The 17,874-nt window shown below is 50.2% G+C and overlaps 1 protein-coding gene across 1 annotated transcript in view; it reads right to left on the minus strand.

Moving 5' to 3' along the window:
• Positions 1-5,658: 5,658 nt before the first annotated feature.
• PIN1 (peptidylprolyl cis/trans isomerase, NIMA-interacting 1) overlaps positions 5,659-17,874 on the minus strand; it is an 18,248-nt gene continuing 6,032 nt past the window's right edge. Inside the window, exons 2-4 of the mRNA XM_009895836.1 lie at positions 16,199-16,419; positions 9,355-9,465; positions 5,659-5,768 (exon numbers count right to left, since the gene is read on the minus strand). Of these exons, the coding sequence (XP_009894138.1) occupies positions 5,659-5,768; positions 9,355-9,465; positions 16,199-16,419 (442 nt within the window). The remainder of the gene's footprint in view (positions 5,769-9,354; positions 9,466-16,198; positions 16,420-17,874) is intronic.

Consider the following 17,874-nt stretch of genomic DNA (forward strand, 5'->3'; position numbering starts at 1 on the left):
CGCGGCGCAGGCGGATGTCCCACCACCCATCATCTCAGCCCGAGTACAAGCAGGTCCCGGAGATGCAGTAGCCAAACTTTGCCTTCCCCCCCCCGCCCCCCCAAAAAAAGTCCTTCTGTGCCACCGCCTCCGGCAGGGAAAGCCATAAAAGCGTTTTACGCCAGGAGAGGGAGAGCAGCAACCTTAAAAATAAGGGATTAGCGCAGAAACTTCGCCTGAATGTTAATCGAAGGCACGGTGACACGGGGGTGGCGTGACGGAGGGGCGGAGCGGGCTTCGGCGGATGCAAAGATAGGGCTGCGCAAAGGGGATTTTGCTGCAGTTGCGACTCCCCCAGGGAGAAGGATCTGAAGGATCGAGAAATTGGGTAGCAGGGATTAGACAGAGCCGAAAAAAAAAAAAAAAAGAAAAAAAAGAAAAAGAAAAGAAAAGAATTGCATTTCCCAGCAGAGCCACCGAGTGCTCCCTCACGTTTGGACAGGGAGAAACGGGAACGTTAAATAAAGCCGCTCCGCTGTGTCCATGTGCCATTCTGCATCCCGGTTCCTAACGCCGGGAGGGGAACCGGCGCGCGCCCCGCGGCAGGCGGAGAGGCTGGGGATGAGAAAACTCACAGATGCTCTCAAGGTGGTGCCGGTTGGCTGCTGTTGGGCACAGGGACACCAAAGTGACCCACACATCTCACCCACGGGCAAGGGATTGGCAGGGATTCATCCGGATCAAAGGATACATTGGTACGGGTCAGGGGTGACCTGCTGGAGAGCAGCTCTGGGGAAAGGGACCCGGGAGTCCCGGTGGCCAACGGGCCGGCCACGAGGCAGCAAGGGGCCCTGGTGGCCGAGGCGGCCGAGGGCATCCCGGGGGGCATCAAGAAGAGCGTGGCCAGCAGGGGGAGGGAGGTCATCCTCCCCCTCTGCTCTGCTCTGCTCTGCTCTGCCCCGGGGAGGCCACATCTGGAGCGCCGTGGCCAGTTCGGGGCTCCCCGCGTCCAGAAGGAGCGGGAACTGCTGGAGAGGGTCCAGCAAAGGGCTGCGGAGACGATGAGGGCACCGGAGCGTCTTTCTCCGGAGGAGAGGCTGAGGGACTCGGGGCTGTTGAGGCTGGAGAAGAGCAGCCGGAGGGGGATCTTCTCAGTCCTGAAGGGAGGGTGCCGGGGGATGGGAAGGGTCTGTTTCCAGCGGTGCCCAGTGAGGGGACGAGAGGGAACGGGCACAACCCTGAGCGGAGGGAGTTCCACCTCACCCTGAGGAGGGCCTTCTCTGCTGTGAGGGCGGCAGAGCAGTGGCACGGGCTGCCCAGAGAGGTGGGGGAGTCTCCCCCTCTGGAGCCATCCCAAACCCGCCCGGACGCCGTCCTGTGCCACTGCGGGAGGTGCCCCTGCTCTGCCGGGGGGTGGGATGGGGGGAGCTCCAGAGGGACCTTCCCGCCCCCACCGCTCTGGGATTCTGCGAAAGAGACCACCACAAAGCTCCCGCGGGACGGATGGGACCCAGTGGTCCTGACTCAGGTGCTGCTGCTCCGGTCCGTGGAGACCCAGCAGGGATGGACCCAACTGCCACTTCTCCATCCATCCCCACTCTGGGTCTCACGAAGGTACTTCCTTGAGCAGATCGTGCGTAATTTCTATCGGATTTTCCAGAAAACGTAATTTCTGCAAAGCCTTTGTGAAAACTAACAGGTCGGGATCGAACCACTCGGCAACACGCTCAGCAATCTCCTCCCGCTCCTCTCCCTTCACACAAACACCACCAGAACCTCCTCCCAACTCCACCAGTTAATTTAAGCGCATCGAGACTTTGGTCTATTAACCAAAATACCGCTCACCGCTCCGCGGTGCACCCAGGAAGCTTTTCATCCCCCCCATTCCCCAAAAAAACACCACCTTGGGATTTCTTCTGGGGCAGAAATTCCAAGCGTGAGCGTCCTCCTGAGCACAAGGAGAACTGCTCATCTTTCCATGAGCCAAGCTACATCCACCCACACCAGCGCGTACCTCTCCAGAGGTGAGAGAGGTGCGTTTTTAATGGGACCCCGACGTGGCTCCAGTTCCCTCCCCAGGGCTGGAATTAGGGGAGGGGGATCTGCTGCGTCACCAGCCTGGGGACAGGAGCCCAGCGTCTCGCAGCCCCGCTTTAATAATGGTGCTTGACAGAGATGGATGCCATCTCCCGCGGCGCCGCGCGGTGATAGCCAGCCAGCACCGGCTGCCCTCTCTGCCGGCGTGCATCACGCGCTGGGGATTTGGCAGGCGGAAATGAAGTCTTGAGCCTGGTCTCGGGGTGGGAGAAGGGGCAGAAGAAGGGGGGAGGTTACAGCCTTCGGCCTCCGCGGTACCGCACAACGCCGGGCGGAGAGAGATGGAGAGAAGCATCTCCTTCTCCTGCGAACTGCCTCCTTCTCCCCTGGGATGCCACAGCCTCCTCCTCCGGAGGGGCCCTGGCGAGAAACCAGAAGAAATCCCTTAAATGCTTCTTCTGGAGAAGCGAAGGCTTCAAAGGCGCTACAGTCAGAAGCGGTTACCGTCAGCGTCACCGCGGCGGTGATGGAGTCCAAGGGTTGACACGCGTTCGGAGTACCGAGCCAGGGTCCCCCACAGGAACGGGGCTGGATGGAGCTGTGGTTGCCCCGTGACTCAGCCAGGGACGGAACCGGGAAGGGACCCGAATCCAGGCCACCACGGCACGCCAAATCAGGTTACTGTACCACAGATGCTCGCAGAGCGCAGCAACGAGCCCGTGTTCCCCGGGGAAAGGGCAGGAGACCAAAGCGCCTCGTGGTTTACGACCTCTGCAAAGAGATAAAACCAGGAGGCGGCAAGGGTGCGCTGGATTCCAAGTGGAGCTCAACCCGAATCCTGAGGCGAGCCACAGCGAAGCTGCGAGCGGAGCCGCGGGAGAAGCTCTCCCTCCCTCCTCCCCGCGCGGGCGCTCGCTCTGCCGAGGCTTTTGGCACCATCTCGCTGCTGGGAAACGGAAGGGCCAAGCCAAAAACAGCATCGCTGGAGGAAGCGCCAGCTAACGACATGCCGCTGCCCAGCACCGGAGAGCAGCTCTCCCCGGCGCAGCGCAGGGCTGGATACGGCTAATTCACAACAACGCTGAGACCTGAGGGTCACTAAACCCACTTCCCACCCGGTTTCCACCTTGAGTAACACCGGCAGGACACCCCGAGGGCATTTATTCCTCCCCGAGGTGGCTGCTTGGACCCCAACGTACAGCCCAGAGCGCCAGAAACATTGAGCTTTAGGGCACTTTCAGCGGTAATAAATACCCTAAACACCATCCCAAGTAACTTTTTAGAAGCCAGCGCCTCCACATGCAGCCCCCGCAGCTCAGCGCTGCGAGGTCTTCGCCCGTTGCAAACCTACGACAAGACGAGAACCCCCCTGGCAGCATCTTAACTCCCGTCCCCAAATTCTCCTCTTTTTCCCACGGCCACCTCATCAACCTTTTCCTCCTGCTCAGAGCCGATCCCACCTCCTGCCGAAGGTCTGAACCCGGTACTGGGATCACCGTACCGCAGCAGGAACCACACCTGGGAAGCAAACCCACCCCCAGCGGCCACAGAAAGACACTTCTCCACCGCCGCTTTTACCGTTTTACCCCATTTCCAGACAGAGATGACATCTCCACTTCCTTTTATTTACCTCCAGTCCTGCTTTCGTGACACTGCGGTTATTTGAGATAATTTTTCTTTTTGAGGTTCTCACCTGCTTGTCACCCTGAGCTGGATTATTTTTCATTTTTCTGTCTTTTTGTGGTTTGTTTTTTTTTTTAAATCAATGCGTAGCTATGGAAACCAACTTTTAACCCACGCGCAAGATCCCGCCGTCTCCCCAGCACGAGCAGCGAACAGCGGAACCGCAAACGATATTCAGATGTTTGGGTTCGGCGATCGCAGGAATCGGGAGAGAGCACAAAGGAGACGGTGCCTTTCCCCAGCTCTAAGATGGGATTTTTTTTTTTTTTTAGATAAAAACAACCACAAAACAACCCACGGAGGAGCCGCTCTCCGTCACGGCTGATTTCGCACCACAAATGGAACACCTAAATTTGCAGCACTGAGGAGAGTAGTTATGAAACGGCACTAAAAGTCCCTTTTTTACCTTCTCCGAAGTAAGACCTCGTGCCAGGATTTAAGCGGTTCTTAGGAAATAAGACCTCGACTCAACGCAAAGCGGGAGAACCCACCGCCAAAAGAGAATAAAGCGTATTAGCTCATAGCTTAAGACGAATTTGAAGAAGTTTTTCTTAATAGGGGGCGAGCCATATTTCCATTTTCGAGTTTAAGAAAAAAAGAAAAACAACCAACAAACCAGCAAGAGCCAACTCAGCACATACTGCAGAGGTTTGGGTTGTTTTTTTTGTTTGTTCTAAACGAAGCAACGAGATCTCTACAGGCAAAGGAGGAGAAATAATCAATATCGGAGCTCTCAAAATGTTTAATTGGAGAGGGCTTTATTTTCTGCTGAAGAGAACTGGAACTATACAGCTGGTTTGCACTGGACCAAAGCTGGGATTTATTTTTTATTTCCCCCCTCCCCCCATTTTTATTTTGCTAAACATAAGCAATGCAGTGTAACCAGAAAACGACGACTTACAGTGTTTGAACCACAAGTGGATCGAGAGGAGCTGGAGAAAAAAAAAAAAAAAGAAAAAAAAAACCCCAAAAACAGCCTTCTAGCTAAAACTGAAAATCCACAATACAGTTCGCCCTACAGAATGGCACTGTCGTGTCTAAGTAATGGAGTGATTTCAGGCTGGAATGGGAAGCACACGGCGTCCTACGTACCGCTACGCAGCTCAGGCTGGCTACTGATCTTCCTGCAGTGGGAACTACTGGCCGTTAGCCTCTCTCGTTTGCGTTCAGAACCCAAAAGGCATCTTCAAGTTTTTAAGAGTCGAAGCAATGGCAGGAGCAGAGAGAGCTCCCGGTGCCACCGCGTGACGGGACAAGAGGGACGATCCTCGCCGAGACGGCTGCGTTAAGGGAAGCTACGGACGGAGACGGAGGGATGGGCGCCCCATGCTAAGCTGGCTCAGCGTTTGATATCTCGCGGTCAATTTACGAATGGCTTTAGTAAATCAGCTCTACAAACCAACCGAGCGGGCTGCCGGAGCAAACACCCTTCGTTCGGGTTAAAAATGGCGTTTAAACGGGTCATGCAGAGGGTTGGGGAGTTCAATCCCGTCATAGCACCAGAGTTCACGCGTCAGCTTCGCCACCGTCAGCGCTGCGCTGCAATAAATACTCTGCGTCTAAGAGACGGGGGGGATGTGGGAAGCGCTGAAGTGTGACCTTTAGCATTGACAATTCCTCAGCCTAGGAGACACGTCAATATAACTCAAGCAGCCGTGGCATGCCAGAAATGTTGTTTTTAACATTCTCTCTGCTTACGAAAGATGCTACCGTCTTATTTCGCTCGCGTTCTCACCCTTGGCTAACCATGCATCTCTGCAGGTGAAAAACATTGTGTCAGGTGCCACAGAAGATATTGAGACATGAAATGAGCTTTTTTTTTTTTTTTTTTTTTTTTTAGACTGGATATGAAGTTCGTTTGGGAGAGTGCAGGGTTGGAGTAGGTTTCGTTGTTTGTTTTGTTTTGTTTTTTTCCTTTCTTCCCCTCGCCCTTTCCTTTCTACGTGTCACCAAGGCACTTCACTCTGTGCGTAGGATGATGTGGATCCCTGATTCTGTGAAAACTGGTCCGCTCATCTCGCCAGCCCTCAGCGCAAACGAGGCATCTTCAAAAGGTTTCTGCATCTGACCTGCGGAGAGCAGACACCAGAAAGTTCAATTAAGCTCGGCAACGAACGGCAGATCTTTCCAAGCAAGCAAGCCTCAAATGAAGACAGCTTCCAGGCAAACAACAAAGTCACCAATTAATAACTTGCAGGGGGTGTTTGTTTTCATCTTACTCCCAGAAGATGATTCAAAACAACTCATTCACACATGCACGTACACAGATTTTTTTCCTTCTTTTTTAAAGAAGGGGGTTTGTTCAGATCCTACAGACATCACTGCAGCAAGGAAAGACGCTCGGAGAGCTGCAGACCCAAAAGGCAGAGGAAATCTGTTCTGCAGACTCAGTGGCACAAGTGGACGTTCGTCTTCCAGTCTCGTGTGCCCTCCAGGTACACAGGGGGAAGGGATGCGGTGTGCATTACAAGCTGCGCTAAATAATTTACGAGGCACACGTGGATAATGTCATGACCTAGATAAGAATTGCTCTTGAGGCTCCGGTCTCCAAGTCACCAAATTTCAGGAGGTTTAGTAAGCCAGGCTCGGGAAAGCCATGGAAGGATTCACGAGCAGAACTACTGCAGCTCTGCAGGGGGTGGGGGGAGAAGGAATAAGCTCAGCCAGAATAATTCAAGGCAAGAGGAGAGACCCCAGCCTGCTGCAGGGGGGTCCAAGGGGGATGGCATTTTTGCCCAGTTTCCCCATGATAAAAGTTAGAGCGGAGAAACTGCCCGCCCCAGCCGAAAAAAGGAGGTTTTACCGTTACCAACAGGTCAAAGTCTCAGCGGGGACTCTCAGCAAAAGCTTCAGCAGAAGGACAAGATGCCTGCGAGGGAAAGCCAGGAGGTGACGGTCCCCCAGGCACAGAGGGAACCCTTCCTCTCTGCTCTCAGCGCTGCCCGCGCCTGCAAAGCTTGCCTCGAGACGCCCGAGGTGATGTACAGCCCAGCACCTTGCCAAAAACCCAACGTGAATTTATGAGGCTCGCCTCCAAGCTCCGAGGCGGTGCTGTGGCTTTGGACTCCGCAGCACGTCAGGAGGGGGCTGCAGAAAGCTTGTGGGCAGCCCAGCGGCAGGCACTGCAGCGATATACTTGTCTCTCTGCAAAAACTAAACCTTCCCGCCCCCTTCAATAGACCACACACACCCCATGTGTGTGGCATCTAGCCCGGCGGCATCTCCAGAATTTATGTTTTTCTTTAGGACCTCCATCCGTCCCTACCCCTTTCTCCAGCCAAGGCGGTTAGACGCCCCAAAAGATGCTCGATTCCTCCCTTTCAGCAGCATCTCCACAATTTACATTTTACTTTAGGACTTCCATCCATCCCTATCCCTTTCTCCAGCCAAGGCGGTTAGACGCCCCAAAAGATGCTCGATTCCTCCCTTTCAGCAGCATCTCCACAATTTACATTTTACTTTAGGACTTCCATCCGTCCCTACCCCTTTCTCCAGCCAAGGCGGTTAGACGCCCCAAAAGATGCTCGATTCCTCCCTTTCAGCAGCATCTCCACAATTTACATTTTACTTTAGGACCTCCATCCATCCCTACCCCTTTCTCCAGCCAAGGCGGTTAGACGCCCCAAAAGATGCTCGATTCCTCCCTTTCGGGATCAGTAAAACCTTCAGTTTGCTATTTTCCCCTTCCCCCAAAAGGGTTTTATTACCGGATTGACCTGATGCACACGGCTTTCCAGCATTTCGCTTCTCTCGTTTCAGCATTTAGATTAATTGCCACGGGGAGGCGAGCAGCTTGCCTGGCTCGCAAGCTCCAGTTACAGAGCCAGTGTCAGTCACCGTCAGGCAGACCTGCCTCGTCACCTGAATTTTTTTGGTTATTTTCCACTAGGACCCGAAATCTTTCCTTCAGATGAGGTAAGAGCCTCGCCGCCACACCACAGCGCAGTCTTCCTCCAGCAGAAACATGACTTATTTGAAAGGTTTCAGGAAGACAAATTGAAATGTTTTAATAACTTCACCTCCGAAGTAACCACTGCTCCAAGTTCTAACAAATTACATTTTCAGCTCGGTTAAAAAAAAAAACCAAACAAAACAGCAGCAGAGAGGGGGATGGGGTGACAGCGCAGGGGTTCGGCCACCACGCATGGTTCCAATGCCATCTAGTGGGAAACCGGCTCTTGCGACATTTCTTTACGCTTTGGTGCAGCCAGAAAAACAAAACCAAACCCAAACCCCCAATTAAAAAAATCAATCTCTTTCCGTACCAAAGAGCACAACGAGGTGAGTTTCCACGGAACCCAAAATAGCAGCCACAGCACCCCGAAATGGTTTACTATATAGAATAAAATATCGCTGCCTGAAAGGATCTATTTGAGGAAGCGACTGTAGCTGAACGGTAGCAACACCGCACCCTAAAAAAGGAGCAGTGATTAAAAACAGTAATTTTGGCGGGGGGAGAACCAAACTACATCTGAAATAGAGTTCCAGCTGCCAAAGCTGGGTGGGTTTTGGCTAGCGGGGACCGAACAAGTGCCTCGGAGCCTCTTCCGTGGTTACGTCCGCAGCAGCACAGAGCCCACTGGTGTTTTAAATATTCCTGGGGTATCCTAAGTGGGGTGACAGCCTGGCACGGCGAGGCGGCTGGGCAGAAAAACTCCTGCAAAATCTGTACGAGCCCGAGACGAGCTTCTTGAAGGCTTCAGTCCAGCAACCCCGTGGCGTGAGCTTAGGAAAAACGCTTCCATTAAAACGACACGCCGGACTGCTGCCCACCGTTTCAGCCGCGGGCAATTCTCGCTACAGATCCTCCTCTGGGACGGCTGCAAGTCCCTACGACTTTGGGGCACAGATTATAACCGTAACCACAGCATTCTCTCTCCCTAGCAAGGAGCTTTCTTGCCCCTCTTCAAATCAAACATGCATGGACACCCTCGTTATAAAAAGATTTTTGGTTTATTCCTTGAATTTTGTAGCTGTACTCATGACGTCATCGCTGCCTGTTTTCCTCCTAGCGGAAAGCACTGCAAAAAGCATCGGTAAGATAAAGCAAAAGAGGTTTCGACGTTACGCTTTCCCATCCCAAAGATCCTCCCTCCCACACCAACCAATCTCATTAACGAGGAAGCATCCACCAGCTTTCTGTTGTCGCTCCCTCACTGCGCTGATCAATAATCCTGTAACAAAATCCCTCGCCGGCAACGTTATTTGGGTGGGCTGCGAATTGTTCTCACTGCCACCGCTTGCTAATGGCTCTCTCATTGAAGATTAGAAGGCCAAATCATTTATCCAGCGGGCCGTTAGCAAGCCTTATCCGCTTCTTCCTTATTCATGGCTCATTACGCTGTGCAACTGGGTTCCCATTCAGCGCAGCTGGAAAATCCTTTTCCAGAGGGAAAAGCCAATTTCACGAAGGGCTTTTGCACAACATCGCCTCTCTGCCTAGAATAATATTAGAGTCGCATTCCTAATTGGTTTAACTCCCGGGCATCAAACTACATTTCCTCCACAGCAGGCCGCCTAGCGTATAAATCCGTTCTCACGTTCATTCCCCCAGCAGCGGGGTGCGTTCTTAAACCCCCCATCCTGCCAAGATGATCAGCATCAGCCCTGGAATCTCGATCCGGCGTTCCCGCTGCCGGGCGGAGCTCCACTCACCTCTTCCGAAGGCGCCCAGATCGCCTCCCGCTTTTGCCGAGCTGCAGTCGCTAAACTGGGAAGCCAGAGATTCAAAATCCTCTTCTCCCGATTTTATCTTCTGGATGTAGCCTGTAAATACAGGGAATAATTCAGTCAGGGAGAGAAAAACAGGGAAAAAAAAGAAAAACACAGCCCAAAACCCACCTTAAGCTTTACATCCCGCAGCAAGAAGGGCACAAACAACTGAAAAAAAGGGCTTTCAAACCTCCTGAATGAATTCAGAGCCAAAACTAAACTTTTGTAACACCCCAAAAGCACTTGTCTCAGTTTGTGTGTTGGTTTTTTTTTTTTTTTTCCAAGCACGTTTCCACCCTCGCGCCGTGGCCCATTTCTATTTAAGCTTCTATTAAATAAAAAGATAAAAGGTGATTCCGCCTACTGCTACCCCTGGAGCGTGGGGATTTATTATTGGGCTTCAAAACGGATGAGCTTTTGACTTCAGAAGGGTTCACCTCGGTAGAAGACCGAGCGGGAAGAATCCCCGAGGAGCGAATTATTTGTCAAGACCGCCTTTTAAAAGGTCAGTTAAGAAATATTCGTAGTCTCAACCGAGAGCACTGCCTCACCGTTCTGAATCTTTCTGGACCAGTGGAAACCCCCCGCCGCCCTCTGCCAGCTCATAACAAGAAAACCCAGGAGACGGATCCCGTTTTCCAGTCAACAGCTTGATAACGTGATCGCGGAGCCGCTAATTGCGGAGACCGACCGCTCTCGGAGCTGAGCAAAGCACAAGCGCCGCTGATGCGTCCCTTAACACCGCGCGGGGCAGATTTTCATGGATTCTCAAGACGGCGAGGAAAAAAACATCCCGCCCGGTTTCACGCAACTCGACCAGCTTCAGCTCCTTCGTTAAGAGGAGCGTAACCGCTAATCCAAATCCCAAACCGCCGCTGCTCCGACTTGCAGCCACCCCTCGCCCAAATGCGATTTAGCACCAGTTGGGAAGAAAACTTTCCTGCGGGAGGAGGGCGGCAGACGCCGGACTCGAAGCCTGCTCCTGCCAGAGGGGTTTGCCTTCCCTGCTTTGCACCGCCGAGGGATGAATTAAGACAAAATTACATTGAAAAAAAAATAAAATAAAAATTCATCCATTTATTTTAAGCGAGGGAACATCTCCCACAGGAATCCACCCACACCGGCCCCAAAGAACAGCCCCAAACCAATGCTCCGGCTTCCAACCCAAAGCAACTCTCCGAACCAGGGGAAATCCAGCTAGGTTTATTTCTCACTAGACATTCGTTTAATTTTTAAATCCCTCTTTCCAGAAACCTCCCGTCAGCTCTTGAAAGAATCGACAAGGCCTGACTGTCCTCCGTTTTAGACCGAAGCACTCTTCCACCTTCAAAAAGAAACGCTGAGCAGCGGCTGATTTCCTTAAACAGAGAAATCAAGAGAAAAGAAACAGAGAAATCAAGAGAAAATGTTTTCTTTAACAGAGAAATCAAGAGAAAAAAAAACAACAGAGAAATCAAGAGAAAATGTTTCCCTTAACAGAGAAATCAAGAGAAAAGAAACGTTGCTATGAAGTCTCCTGGTTTCAATAACCAAATTTCCTATTTCAGGTCACTCCCATGTAAGCCCTGTAGCTTGCACGTATAAAGAGTCTGCGCTTTGCTAGATAAACCTTTAAAAATAAGATATAAAATTGGGCTGAGCATAGTTTATTCCCACCACAAGCAGTGGAAGATCCCTACCTGAAAAAGGGCCAGGCAGGTAATTCAAGAGCTACGCTGTATTACTTGGAGAGATGCTCTCACAAAAGGAAGAGGGCGGTTTCGGATGCAAAAGGATGAGGAAATAAGTATTTTCCAGCTCATTTTAATGCTAGATGCTCGTATACAGCTGAGGAAACACCTAGGAGGGTTGGGGGCAGGTAAGAAAATATTCCTTAATGACAGACTGGAGGCTGCCTCTTCGGAGTTGACATATCCCGCAGCAACAAAAAAGCACGGTAGCGATTTTTGAGTGAACTCCTTTACGGCAGTTTAACTCTTGCAAGACCAAAACGAAGGGATTTGAAGTCTTCAGCTTAGTTTTCTACCCTACAGCTCGATTCTCCTCCCTGATTCAGTCCTCTCTTTAAATGAGCTGCCATTAACCTAAATCCTTGTAATTCGGCAAGGTGTTCGGCACAGCTCGGTTTGCTTTTCCAGCCGGACAGTCCGGGAGGGAAAGCTACCAAAAAAAAAAATAAATGGGAATAGGCGACTGATGTCCTCTTGTTCTAGAATTTCTTTTTTTTCTTCTTTTTAAACAGGTGCCCTGAATAGAATTCAAAAGCCACAGAAAGTTATCTTTATTCCTGATGTGCATAACCTGCGTTAACAGAAAACACCGGCATTTGTCACCTAAAATGAGATTCCACCCTTTTATCCCACCTGCTGCTTAAAGCGCACGCGAACGGGCGGAGAAAGTCTACGTGAAAATGCGAAACTCTACAAAACTTAAGGCAACAGCTGTTTATCCTGCATCGAAAAGGGAAAAGGGATTATTTATCCGGGTGGAAGACAGTTCACAGCATTCATGTTTTCAGAAAGAGACCGACACTGGTTCATCCGATTAAAATAAGCTGCTCGAGCACAAACAGCCTACTCGCGGACAAAACGGAGTTCATCCTAAAAATACGTATTTGCACCACCATAAATACGTATCCGATTGTATAGAGGCGCCACTCCTTAGCAAGTACCCGTCACACATCCCAGCCAGAAGCGTCAGAAATTACAGCTTTAAGATATGGACTGATGTTACAGCAATAAAACACCCAAATTAAGGATTGGAGGGTTTCTATTTCTATCCTAAACTGCCTGCCCCGGTCACATCAGCGGGTTCTGAGGGGTAAAGAGTTTCATAAGCGTGCAGAGCAAACCAGTCAACCAGGCATCGAATAGAATTTAGTTATTAAAACCTCCTAATTTTATGTCGGTGATCAGCCCGAGAGCAAAATCTGCCTGTCAGCTAAATGAGGGTTTTCCTGGACAAAGCCTAAGGCTTTCTGAAAGCCGAGGGGGTTGTTTCCAGCCACCTCTCCCAGCACAAGACGCCCGCCCCTCACGTCTAAACTTTGGCTCTTGCAAAGTGGCATTAATGAGCCTTTTCCCCAGATGATCTCAGCCATTTAGAACAAATTATGCAGATTAGGTACTGTCCAGCTTTTAATAAACCGCCCCTAAAAACCTCCAGGCGTAAGTGAAATCGAATAATGGGGAGATTAGCGCAAAAAGAGCAAGACGAAGAATGGCAATGGATCGTGCTGGAATGGGGAGTATCAGGGAAGAAAAGCTTTCGGGGACGGAACTTTGGGATGGATCCTAGCTGATTCTGCAATAAGAAACAGGGGTACGCTAACGAAGCACACAAATAAGAAGCTGGAGGGTGGGAAAACAGAGTCAGCAGAGAGGAGGATCGGAATATTAAACGTGATGCGAACGACCAAGCAAGATCCAACGACACCGAGCGAACCCACACGTGGATTTACACACGCAACCAAAAAAAAATAACAAACAATAATCTGCTGTACGCAGAGAGAGGAAAAGAAAGACTGGAAAAACTGGAAAACCGGAAAGAGGAGGACGTAAACGCAGAATTACAAATTAACTGCGAAACAGGCGGTCTGTCTTTAAAAGCGAGAAAAACAGCACTGAAGAGGCGGTATCCTCAGCAGAGAGAAGGGCAGGAGTAAACACCGCAGTAGAAGGCTAATCTGGAATATCGCACACCGCGATGAACCCATGCTCAAGAAAGATTAATTGAAACTGAAGTGCAAAGGAGGGCTAAGAGTAGCAACAGCAGAAGGGATGACCTACATTACCAGAAACGAAAAGCCCGGCTGGCTCAGCGTCCAAAACCAGGCTGGTAAAGAGCAGGACTCTCTAAATCCACCGAGAGGTCTACATCAGGAAGAAATTAAATTCAATTGAGTAATTAAAGAACACTAACGCAAGAAACAAGGGGCAGAAACTGATCATAAACGGTATTTGGCTGGAAACTGGGTTTCTACGCATCAGAGCAGAGATGAGGGGGAAAAAAAAACTTCACAGCAAATTCAGGCAGAACCCGAACTGCCTCTTCGAGGGCTCCTGAGAAAGCCTGCAGAGGGGATGACGAGGTTTTGCTACCTTTAATATCAGGGACAGGCTCAACTCTGAAATTTCTTCCAAGTCCCACATTCCCCGCGACGTTATCACCTTTCAGAAAAGCACCCGGTGTGAGCCGAGTCCGCCAACTCTTGCTGGAAGACAACGGGAGAGCTAACCTGCACTTAATCCTCCGCTGTGACTTTCTTAATGGATTAAAAGCCATTCACAGACCACGCGCCCCTCCAGCTCTCTCGACTCTCCGCCCTTATTACCGGAGAAAAACCATCAAACAGAATATTTGACATCAGTCAAGTTCACCTACGGAAAACATTTGTCTTTAGTATCGTCCTCTCTCCTGTGGGAACAAAGAGCTCCCTAATCAAATTTCTTTCTCGGCTTTTTTATTGCATAAAGCATTAACGCCGGAGCGAGATTCGGAAGGAGATCTCTCAGCCATAACCGATCTCCAAACAAAACATTGGAATGTGTGGTACCGTGCCTGTCAAACAAATCCCTCCCCGGAGACCTACTTAGGCAATTCTACGCTATAATTACATTCACCAGGTACAGTACATCTGTGCAGAGCGGCTCATCGATGCCCGACTGGCAGGAGCTGGAGCGGAGCTCAGCCGTGCGTCCTCCCAAGAAGTTTCGGTTGTTCTAGAAACTTAACTTGCAGTAATTGTCGAGAAGCCACTACAAAATAATTAAGCATAAGCTGATGCTCCCTATGACCTTCCCAGGAATAGCATTTATTAGGGACAAATGGGGACAGAAAGGTGGTTAGTGGGGTTGGTTTTTTTTTTGGACGATGGTATTCCCATCACAGGAATTAATTCCCTAATGGCCTTTACCGAGAAGACAAGCAGGGTATTTACATGAAGGAAGTTTTAACCACGACTCTTTCGTCTTCAGACACTACAGAGAGATCATGAAACACAGAGATATTTGATAGTGAGAAGGCTCTGACGCTGTCAAGGTTAATCTCATTCTTTTGAGCCAAGGAAAGTTTAAGCTGTTTCTTTCCCTCACCTTACCAGGTAGCAAAGAACTGCAGCACGGCAAAAAAAAGCACCCAAACAAAGAATGACAATTGTTGAGTCCAAATAACGTTATTTGGGCTTCTAAAGACAACCAATTTAGGAATATCTACATATCAAAAAGCCTAACTGGCCACAAGCTCCTGAAATACCTCTTTAGGGATAATAAGACAACTTTCCCTTCTAAAAAGATAAGTGATTCCCTCTCACAAAGATCCATGTTTGCCAACGCCTGCTTAAAATACGCCAGCATCGTGCACCATTTAACCTCTGATCTGTAGAAAGCTCTGCGCTGGCCTTCTGATGAACATCACTCCAAGAGATGGGTCTAAAACGGTTTTATTGGAGAGGAGAGGAGAGGAGAGGAGAGGAGAGGAGAGGAGAGGAGAGAAATTTGCAGCTCAGCTGAAACATTATGATCTATTTATCTTTAGACCGGTCTCAACTCCCTCGGCACAGATGTCCACGCTAGGCGTGCATCCGGCTTTATCGCCCGTGGTCACGCTTTCTCAGCCACCCTAACCCCAAGGAGACAATTCCCTAAGAAAATTCCCATCTGTGCCGGTTAATTTAAGCTCCCCTTCCAAAAGGCGGTGAGCAGATACCACCTGCTGGTCACTGCCTCAGTGCTTCAAGTCATTCAGCACAGATATTTCCCCCTTCCAGGGCTTTCAAACAAGAAAGTCCTTACATTTATTGTTGGGTAGGACAGAGGCAGTAGCCAAAACACCCTCCCTATCTTCCCCCCTTGTTGCTGAAGCCATAAAAGATAAGACATGCCCAGGACTGCCGTACATATCCATGCGCTCACAGCTTTGCGACCCCACTGCCAGAAAAGACAAAGCTGCCCACTAAAGAGCGTGGTCTCAGTTTCATCAATTCATCAGCGGGACTGATTTAAACCTCATCCCAACCCCGCCAAATTCGTACTGCTAAGAGGTAAAAGCCAGCAGGAACAGCCGAACCTGCTCCCGTAAGATCAAAAAAACCTCGATGCTGAAGAAACGCGACATCAATTCCATTCCACTGCCAGAGTTGCAAGGCAAAAAAAAACTAGGCTGCAAAGATTACCACCACCTATCGCAGAAAGCATGCAGCGCCCTCGCTCCGAGACCAGATCACAAGCCAGAACACTTTGGGGAAAAACCTGAGCAGATCAGGTCACGCGTACAGCCTTGGGTGAGGTCGATTGCCTCGTGCAAGCAACTTGATTTCAAGCAGAGGTTAATTAGAACTTACTCTAAGCTGCTATTAGGGCAAGGAGTCAAGTGACATTAAATAAAAAGAAATGTTTAAAGAACATTTGTTTTAGCTTCAAATCATTTTATTTTTAATATAAAAATACACGTTGACAAAGAAAATACAAACAAACCTCTGAAGTAACATTACAAAAAAAAAAAAAAAAACCACAAAAAAAACCCCAAACACAAAGGGGAAGACATACGGGCCGAGACCTATCTTTACGTGATTTAATTGTACAGCAAAATTGTTTCTCCGAGTGGCTGGGCCACACGAAAGTCCATGTTCCAACCACTTGGTTTAAAAAAACCCCTTTGCTTTAACAAGTTCATGACACACTGAACAACTCATCTCAGGGTCCAATTCTAGCCTTAAAATGACTTCTCCCCTTCCACAGTATCATATTCCCTCTCTCTCTCTCTCTCTCTCTCTCCTGCGTTTACTTGCCATTTATAAGCTCCAGTGCCTCATCTTTGGTCCGCGTGATCTTTTCCTGCCTCCAAGACGAGGGTCTTCTGGACTGGTTGTGTTTCACCAAGAGATGTGAACACCGCACTTTGCTAGGCTCCCCTTGGCCGTTCTTCCCGCTGCCGCTGGGCCGTTCCCACTGGCTGGCATTCGTGATGTGGTTGAAGTAATACACACGGCCTGCGGACAGAGAGAGGGGGCTGGGGTTAAAAAAAACCTCCCTGCAGACCCCAGGAATGAGCTTCTTGACCCCAAGAATAAGTTTGTGACCCCAAGAACGAGCTTCGTGACCCCACAGGCACAGAAGACTGGATTTCTGCGAGTGCTCGGCCACCTCCACGTGATCAGCTCAAACACACGAGGTAGGAAACAAGATTTTACAACTCCACGTAATTTCCAACGCAAGTGTTTCCGTCAGGAAGCGCCTTTCGTCAAGGCAACAGCCCCGCACAGAAGCGGGCTCCAGCTGCCTTTCCAACTCGGCACGTGCTCGCACAGAGCGGCAACAAAACACCTACTGAAACCCTCAGAAACCGCAAACACCCCCAGGCAACGCAAACACCCCCAGGCAACGCCTGGCTGCTGCCGAGGAGGCAGACAGTGCCGGGTTTCTGGCCTGGAGATAAGATTGCGTTTCACTCTAGCCCTAGTTACAAGGGTGAAACAACGCAAAGCCTCTCTGTCAAGCACATCCTGCAGCGAACGTGGCAAGTTACTGTTAGCAAAGATCCCATCTTTGCATTGCACAGATGTTTTCTTCCAAAAATCACCTTTCTTCTACCAGAAAATAAGCCCTTCCTGCACAAGATATCCAGGGTTTCCCCAGGTAGCAGAAAACAAAGCTCCTGTGAAGTCACCTCTTGACACATTCAACATTAAAGCCAGGTAATTCTCCTGCTCAAAGGCTTTCCTGTGCTCAGAGCCACGTGTGAGACAACCCACAGCATCGATGAAGACAATTTCTGCTTTCTCCTAGCAAATCATTCACCCCAAAGCTCTCCACTCAAACTGGGAGCATACTAGACTCAAGGAAAAAAGCCAAGCAAACCAAGGCAAAGGATTGCAACAGCAGAGCTGTACAGCTGCAGGCTATGACCTAGCAGCAAACGGCTCGATTTCCCAGTTGCAATCCCAACCAACAGCCTGGAGCTGTGAACTCCAGCCAGCCCTGGAGCTCCCTGCCTCCAGGATGCTTCACCTACGATATTCCTTCCAAAGAAGGGCTCACACAGGGCCCCTCTTCTCTCTCGGCCTCATTATCCCCACCTCAAACAAACCAGCAGAGCAGCCAAGCTGATGAACACGACCTTCTGGGAACTGCTTTTGAGCCACTAAGCCTGGAAAACCTCTCGCAACAAAGGACAAAATCCTGGTGAAAAAAAGGTACCGTCCTGACCCACAACTTCCCTCCCGGAGCCACCACAGCCCCGCCGAGGGAAAAAAAAACTGGAATAAGCTCCCCAGGGAAATGTCTTATCTTGCTTAGAGCGTGCTTTCGCCGAGAAAGGATGGACCAGATGAGCCCTGAGGTGCCTTCCAACCTGTGATTCTGTGATTCCAGAATGACACTATGAAAGCATCCTGCTGCACTCTGACCTGGCCTTTTATAAAACAGCTTCTCTCTGCTCTGCCACCCTGCCCTGCCTCTCTCCACC

Source organism: Charadrius vociferus, unplaced genomic scaffold (genome assembly GCF_000708025.1).
Source record: "Charadrius vociferus isolate BGI_N301 unplaced genomic scaffold, ASM70802v2 scaffold1152, whole genome shotgun sequence".
Classification (NCBI taxonomy): domain Eukaryota; kingdom Metazoa; phylum Chordata; class Aves; order Charadriiformes; family Charadriidae; genus Charadrius; species Charadrius vociferus.